This window comes from Dunckerocampus dactyliophorus, chromosome 13 (genome assembly GCF_027744805.1).
Source record: "Dunckerocampus dactyliophorus isolate RoL2022-P2 chromosome 13, RoL_Ddac_1.1, whole genome shotgun sequence".
Lineage (NCBI taxonomy): Eukaryota > Metazoa > Chordata > Actinopteri > Syngnathiformes > Syngnathidae > Dunckerocampus > Dunckerocampus dactyliophorus.
This window is the reverse complement of record NC_072831.1, coordinates 23,022,905-23,031,604: the sequence shown is the minus strand read 5'-3', so window position 1 is coordinate 23,031,604 and position 8,700 is coordinate 23,022,905. Positions and strand designations below refer to the sequence as shown.

The 8,700-nt window shown below is 39.5% G+C and overlaps 1 protein-coding gene across 3 annotated transcripts in view; it reads left to right on the top strand.

The window, feature by feature from the left end:
- Positions 1–276: 276 nt before the first annotated feature.
- Positions 277–8,700, top strand: part of impg1b (interphotoreceptor matrix proteoglycan 1b) — a 28,431-nt gene continuing 20,007 nt past the window's right edge. Inside the window, exons 1-4 of one of the 3 annotated variants that reach the window (XM_054795964.1) lie at positions 277–789; positions 5,366–5,584; positions 8,340–8,506; positions 8,626–8,654. In XM_054795964.1, the coding sequence (XP_054651939.1) occupies positions 720–789; positions 5,366–5,584; positions 8,340–8,506; positions 8,626–8,654 (485 nt within the window). In that variant the 5' untranslated portion in view covers positions 277–719. The remainder of the gene's footprint in view (positions 790–5,365; positions 5,585–8,339; positions 8,507–8,625; positions 8,655–8,700) is intronic. The other 2 variants (XM_054795965.1, XM_054795967.1) reach the window with 2 other exon arrangements.

Genomic DNA, 8,700 nt, shown 5'->3' with positions numbered 1-8,700 from the left:
ATGAGCTACCACACAACAAGTAATAAAAACATAACCAATAAATGGTGCAACTTGCGAGACATCCAGCGGAGGTTCCATCATGGAACACACTGAAACCCAAAAAAGGCTTTCCGAGCCCCACTTTAGATGTGCAACTTGCCAGAACAAAGCTCATTGTTTGGCTGCAGGCTGCATGCATAAATAGAGGGCCTTTGCACTCACTTTGCCCCACAGTTTGTCTGAGCACAACCCGGCAGAAAGACCAGGGTTGGGGGGCACCATTCACCCATTCCTGGCTGTTTGGCATGTTCCCAAACTTGTGTCCAGAAGGTGGCTAACAGGATGAGGCCGGGTGGCCACGTGGGCCCCCTAGAGGGATTACGGGCCGCGAGAAGACGGTAAAGAGATTAGACTCTAAACAGAATCTGCTGTCTTAACCTCATCACTGTTGCCACTCTGACAGCACACGGGAAGCGGCCCGAGCCGAATGTTTTCCCACCCCGTCTCTCCTCTTCCACTTTTCCCACCCCTCGCTCCCTTTCCTCGTGCATACTGTATATACAGCCGACTCTGCCGTCCACTGGGAGCCAACAGCACCCTGGAACTTATCAGCACCGATGAGGAGACCTTTCCTTACTCTGCTCGTGGACTCAACATAAAGACATCCTGGATACATGTATTTTTGACCTGACTTTACAAATGACCACCTAAAGTGGAAGGACCCTGTAAATAAAGCCACCATGCTTTTGAAATTAGGACTACTCTTCTTCATGTTGCATCTGCTTGGCCTCCAAGCAAGTCAAGTCAAAGGTAAGACTGTGTTTGCTTGTTTCCGACATGTAGCAACACACTTTCTGTATTGGTTACAGGAGAACACCACAACATTACTAGAGAGGTTTATAAAGGCAATACATGCTCAGTTGAGTTACTTTTCACACTGTCAGAGAGGTAGTAGTCCTTTACATGACAAGGAACCATCTCACTTGGTGTCAAAAGTGGGCTTTTTTTGGCGGAATTGACAAAATAACAATTGATCATTGTGTTTTTCCTGCGTAGAAATAAGCATGACTTTGAGGCAGAAGAGCCCTTCAGTCAGTACAACACACTTATAATAACAACAAAAACATAATTGAAAATACTGCAGGAAAAATAGATATACTGTCCATGCATATCAGTGTTAGTATTATGACAAACATGATGATGATTATGAACACTTTTGAAAACGTGAGTAAAGAAAAAAGGTACATGATGTACTACGCAAATCTATTGTAAGCAATTAAAATTCATTTTAATAAGCGCTCTATAATGCATTCATTTAAAAATGATTGTGGTTGGGGTTTACATTGGAGAACACCACTAGATCAGACTAAGAGCTGACTTCTCCTGCTTTAAGTCTTGCTTTACCACTATTATTATTATTATATTATTATAATCTAATCATATAATTAATAATAATTAAAAAAACGAATAATTTCCTGGGTGTTCTTATAAATAATCTATAAAAAAAAACACCTCTGTGGTATTTTAAGTAACATTTTTAACTGCTATACAAGTTTTAAAATATCAATGTTAATAGTAGAAAGGAAAACATATTCACATAACTGAATCCTATTAATATGAATAACAATACTAAAATACATTTTTAAGCGGCTTTAAAAACAACCAAGGACTCTTCATGCAACAAATGAAATAGCAAATTCATTAAAATATTAACAACAACAAAAAAAACATAAAAAGTGTGCCAGTCAAAAAGAAATTGGGTTTAAAACATGATTTACGAACATCAGAGGCTGTGAAGTATTCGAAACACCTCCTAGTGTGATGGAGTGCGGTTGAGCACCACCGCAAACGCCAACCGCCAACATATTGTCAAACCTCACACGCCGAGCATTATTATCTTTGTGAAGGCCTTTTTCATAAATAACTCTTGCAAGGCGAGGCGAGGCAAGTTTATTTCTGCAGCACAATTCGTGCGCAAGGTAATTGAAAGTGCTTTACAGAAAAGAAGGGTACCAGGTCGACCTAATGACTTGGGCATTGCGTGGTTAGAACGACAGCCATCTCAGAAGGCCAACGGTGCAGAATTAACAGAAAAGTGATTAGACAAAAAGAGAAGCAGCCACTGAGCAAGTTCAAGGACAACATTCAGCATGACCGAAACAGGCGGATGAGTGTCAGAGTCGCGTTGACGCGATGGTATGATGTGATAACGTCTAGTGTCTTGATCGGTGTGATGTGCGCCGCTTGAGCTCATTATGCCGAAGGAAACAAAAGCCATTCTGTTCCCCGGCGTCACAGGACGCTAATCTTTTCTGGCTCGTAACTCTACCGTGAGGCCTCGTGCGCCTGCGTCGGCCATTAAGGTCGAGGTACTCCCCCCGCCTTCCTGCTCGCATCCCCCGTGGCTGTGCATGTGCATGCCAGGCTTTCAAGTTGAGAAAAAAACCAAACAAATTCGAGTGTTGTCTTATTGCACATAAAAGTTAGCAGCACCTGTAAGGGTGCCTGAGAGCCCAAAAGCAGCTTTACAATCCTCTCATTCTTTGCAAATTCTTAATGTGAGGCCAAATTTGAACAACACGGGCTAGTTTAGTGGCAAATAAGTGCACGTTTGTGCTCACAGTATTTCTCCTTCCCTTCCCGACAGGAAGCACATAGCGCCAAGGACACCTCGCGATACAACACAATACGACGTCAAAACACATCAGCCGTCCTGAGGTGCTGCAAAAAAAAAAAAATAATGAATGAAGATGCATTCTAGTCATCACAAAAGGTTTCTTTTGAGGCAGATGTCTCCTCACACAATACGTCAGAGGCGGCGCATTGACTCACTGGGTGCACCTACGACAGACGTGCACATTCACGTGGGAACCCGAAGGACTCGCTTTGGAGCGTAGACGCTCTCCAAGGACGATGTGATACAAAAAAAAGCCTCATACTGCATTCTGTCACTAAGCCACTTCATAAACATGTAACTATTTTTCAATCTGATTCCCCTTTTTTTCTGAGCACAGTGAAAAAGAGGCTCACACAGACATTGTGACCTTGAGGCAGCCATCAGCATCATCATGTTGTATTCAGCATTGTGAAAAAGTGGTGTTGAGCAAGGCTTCAATAGACATATATGTCCATTTGTCAGTCACACAAGTGTAAAAAGAAGTTCATCACTGTCATCAGCACAGTTTTTATATTTTAAGGACAAAGATGTGAAGGACAGTCCAGTTGCAGCACTTGTTTTTCTGTTCCTACCACACAAAAGTGTAGTCTTCTTAACTTTAATGACATTATTGTGTCACAAATCCACCTCACTTATGTCACATTTTAACATTTTTAATGGTCATACAAGTGTAAAAAGAAGTTTACCACTGTGAAGTGTAAAATGTAAAAACAACAAAACCCAGTGGTGTCCAAAGTCTGGCTCAGTCACTTCTTATTGGCTTATTCTAAACACAAAAATAAACACGGCCTCATAGCACAACAATTACAAACAGCACTGGAACCTTGGTTAGCATCATTAACCCATTCCAGAAGGTCTGACTCTAACCGAAACGTACTCTAACCAAATCATTTTTTCCCATAAGAAATAAAGTAAACCCAATTAATCCATTCCAAAAATCCAAAAATGTTATCACAAAACACGTTTTTGTAGTTTTACCATTACAGTTTTACATGCAGAAAACAATAAAAAACGCATATAAACACATATACATGATTAATGACAGTGATAAATGAACTTTTAAGGTTACTTTTACCTTCGCTGACGATGTAATTGTTGGCAAAGACCAATAAAAAACACCACCTTTGTGTTTTGCTGGTGTTTTTCTCGCCTGTCTCAGCTTTTCTGCTGATCATGGCTGCAAAATAATCCAAAATGTAGCCAAAGAAAGTTGGAAGTGCCAATATTTTGATAAAGAAGGTGAGAAACACTATTGAATTCACGAAATAACTCATAGCAAAACACAACGGCGGTGTCCGTATGGATCTCGCTGCCACATCGTGTCTTCGTCAAACAGTCACCCAACCATCAATCCATCCATCCATCCATCCATCCATCCATCCATCCATCCATTTTCTATTCCGCTACTCCTCACTCGGGTCGCGGGGGTATGCTGGAGCTTATCCCAGCTGACTTTGGGCGAGAGGCGGGGTCCGCCCTAGACTGGTTGCCAGTCATTCGCAGGGCTGTTAACAGTTTTTTTTCTGCATATAAAACTATCACTGTAAAACTGAAAAAACGTGTTTTGTGCTAACATTTTTGAGACTTGTGGCGTAACTCTGTTAGTTAGCAAAGAACTACAGTCTCACCGCTGATGACATCATAGACGGGAGACAGAGCTGTTTCCATGTACTGTATTAGCAAGCTAATAGGCTTCTAACAAGCCTGTTTTGTGATAAAAATACATTAAAAACACAGTTGAACGCAAGCAGCTGATTAACAACACGACAAGACGGTAACGCGATATTGTACGCTATTAAGGTCGGTGTTCATGACTCCAACATAAGAAAGACACTGGGCAAAAACGGCCTGCATGGCAGAGTTCCAAGACGAAAACCACTGCTGAGCAAAAACAACATCAAGGCTCATCTCATTTTTGCCAGAAAACATCTGGATGATCCCCAAGACCTTTGGGAAAACACTCTGTGGCCTGACGAGGCAGAGACTGTGTATCTCTCCTTTTGTTTTACAAACAACAAAGCATGCCTACTGCTGACCCAAGACTTTTGCACATTGGTGTTGAAACGCGCCTGACGGCCACTTGTTTGCCTGTGAGTGTGCATGAGCTGACTTAACCTGCCAGAGGCTAGACAAGATCACATTGCAAAATTGATCTCGCGTTTTCTTTTACCTCACAAAAAAAAACTCTTTCGTTTTCTGCAAACGTCTTGCTTGTTGATAATCCAGAGGGAACACCGTTTGTTATTCCGGTCTGATGACTTCCAGTCTGTGTTTTTTGGGGGGGGGTGGTCATAAATCCTGGCTTATTGTCTTAGGAAGTCCTCCCAGGGTTGCCACCTGGCATCACAATGTGAGTTTTCTGCTCCCGTGCAACGTTGCACGGCGCACCGAGTTGTGCAACAACAACGTGGAATTAGCTTCCGTTCGTACTCTTCTGCACGTGCGTGTCGTACCTCAGCCACGACCACATGGAGTTATTACGCGTTGTATTTGTTGAGCTTTCTAATCTTTGTTGAGTACAAACATTCCTGGACAAGCTCAGCCATGTGTTAGTCAACTTCCGCAAAAGGCTCACAAACGACCTTTGACCTGGGAATCTGAAGGCATATTTACCCCAAAATGTTGCAGAATTCAACTTTAGAGGTTGTTTTGTTCAGTTGTGCTCTTTAAATGACTGAATTAGAAAAATATTTCTCCCTTCTCCTGCAGACCTTCAGGACCACGGCATCGCTGGACTCAGGGATGTGAAATACCGACACTTTCTCGAAGCTTCTAGAATGACAAAATACAACACTAATAGCCGCAGAGCCAGCGGGGATGGACATCGGAGAAAGAGGTCGAGCATTCTCACCACTGGGGTCAAAGTGTGTCCACAGGAGAGCGTGAAAGCGGTCATCGGCAGCCATCGAGCGTACTACAAGCTGCGAGGTAAACGCTTTTAATGGGAACTTTACATGAACCTTCAGAGGAAAGGCTAGGAAGTCAAAGCGGGCCCTACGCGCTCTCCAAATCAACTCTGAAAACTACCTTTAATATGATTTTTGGACAGTTTTTGTCCAGTAGTACATCTTCTGCAAAAGAAAAAAATTCACATTTATTCACTTTGATTAAAATTGCATTATAAGTATGCAGTATTCCCCCCCCCCCGCAGTATTTATGCTCTATTCTTCAATTAGCAGCATTAAAGGTCCTACACCTTCATGCTCCTCCCTAAAATAAATGTAGGAATCAATATTGAATAATATTTGTTCATATGAATATTAACTCTTGTAATTATTATGAAAGTAGTTTCGTATTTGAGTATTTATGTATGCTTTCAACTTGAACTGACACGTCTAAACGCTCGCGTCATCAAATCAGTAGACACACAAGTAACATAAGAATGTTGCAACATTGCGTCTCAGATACCGGCCATAGCATTTCATGTGTTGTTATTGTCCTGTGTGGTGTTAATATTTGTGCACACCAGGGGCCTCACCGTGGGCCACACCGCACTTATGGTTATCCTCAGAGGGCCACTTTTTATCATTCTATTTTAGAAATAGGTTCATAATTCATGATTACGTTCATTTCATGAATAAATAATGCAAAATAGTCATTTTAAATTGGATTTGACAACAATAAAAATATAAGGTTTTCTGTCAATACTGACAACAAATACATTTAGCAAGAAAGATTGTCTTTTTGATTAAAAAAATATATTTTAAAGTTGTTTTTGTTCATAATATTAATTTAGTTTTTACTTGAATATATTATTTTATTATTTATTGTAAATGTAACGGTAAATGTTTATGAAATTATTGTAAAAATATGTTTTAAATATAATTTTTTAAATTTAAATATGTAAATATGTACTTAATATGTAAAATATTAAGTTAAAAAAATAAATGACAGCATACAGCATACATATAAAAATACAATAATATAAATATAATTTTACAATAGTATAAAAGTATAATCATGAAAAATAAAGCTTAAAAAAGTAAAGACAAAATTAATATTAATAACAAAATTACAATATATATACAAATATTTTTTTAAATAATATTTAAATAAGTGTCCTTTCCACATGCATTATTTCAAGGCTTTCGGGGGCCACGTAAAATCATCTGGCGGGCCAAATCCGGCCCCCGGGCCTTGAGTTTGACACCTGAGGTGCACACGTCAAAATCTTCCATCTTATTAATAATTATCACTTTCATAAAATAGATATATAAATAAACAGAAAATTAAACAATAACAACATATTATTACACATAGTATTATTATTATATATAGTTGTAATGTGTTATTTTTATATTTTATATATGATTTGTATGCCTTATTTTCCTGTGGGGTTAATATCTGCGCACACTTTAGTCTTACATTTTCACAACTAAACATCATAGACACTCACTTTCAGCAAACAGTAAGTAGATAAATAAATAACAAAATAAAATGAATACATCTTATTACAATATTGCTTCTCCAATATATAGAATTGTATGCATTTATTTATGTATTGTTATTTTCCTGTTCCATTAATTATTCATTTGCGTATGTCTGTACACTATCCAACACAGTCACTCTGTCCTAAAATAATATCAATAAATACATGAAAAATGAATATATATATATATGTTTTCACCTTTCAGACACTGACGATTTTGTCTCATTAGCACTGCCAACTGTGTGCAGCCAATCAGCTCTCAGCTTTCCCCTCACAGCTCCCCCTGAGCACACCTGTAGGCTTGTTAGTCTGGCTGCTTTTAGCCTGCTGCTTGCTGTGTTTTCTTGCTTGTTCCTTTCTTTGAAAACGCCGGCTTGCCGGTAGTCAGCCTTGCTTCTTTTTTAAAGTGGTGTTCTTCCATTACGTGTCTGTATCTTGCACTGGATGGTTTTTTTTTTTGTTTTGTTTTGTTTTTTAAAAAGCTTCCCACTTGCATGCATTGCCTGATTTCAAGTCAAGGCCTTTCAGTTATTCATCGCAGTTGCCACACAAATAGCTGCTAAATGTGCTTTAGTGAAATAAAGGTAGCACCAATATAAGGATTCATTGCAGAAAGTGTTTGATATCGTGCATTAATATGCAGATAGCCTTTGTCCAAGAGACTGATTGTGTTAGCGGTGTATTAAAAAAACGCCACCTTGGCTGTTATAATACATGAGTTGATAACGTGCACTGCTCCATGGTGTCATTTAAAAAGGAAAGATTACTTTGGTGTTTGGGAAATTAATTTGTCAAAGTGGAATGAAGATGATATTTCACAATTTGCAGGCACGGGAAGATGCCGTTGTGTGTGGGATGTTCGTATTCATGGCGGTATCATGCAAATGCAACAGATGAAAAAACATTGAAACACTGAGATTACTTTAATTTGGATGGATTGAACTTTTTTGTAATTTATTGATTTCATTTCATGCACTTAGTTGCACATAGTTGTGGTCCAAAAATGTCAGCATCGACACACCTACAATTATATTAATGAATGCATGCGTAATTCGCTTTTAAAGCGCATGCAGAGACAGCGAGCTGGATGGTCATGATACTTCAAATGCGACTTCAAATGCAATTTTTTCGAGTTAATTAAAACAAAGAAAACATCAGGAGGTTGTGTCTAGCGTCTACGGTATTTGTCGTGGGTTTTTTTTTGTTTTTTTTTTAAACTCTAAAGCAAGTAACACAAAGTTATGTCTTCTTCAGTTTGCCAGGAAGCAATTTGGGAGGCCTTTCGCATCTTCCTGGACAGAGTACCAAACACAGAGGAGTACCGAACGTGGGTTTACACCTGCCAGCATGAAAACCTCTGCATGGACGACTTGGCTCAGAACTTCAGCAGCTCTCAGGAGCATCTGGATATCGTAGCCCGAGTGAGTGCGCCATAAGCAATACTGAACACGTCACATACTGTACATCATGTGTCAGTGGGAAATTGTATGTATTCCTACTCTGCCTTTTATATCCATATCATATTTTTCTGGCTTTTCAGAGAGTGGCCGAGCAGGCCGAACTCGAAGGGTACGTGCATCTTTCTGTGTATTTGTTGGTTGAAGAGAATATAGTA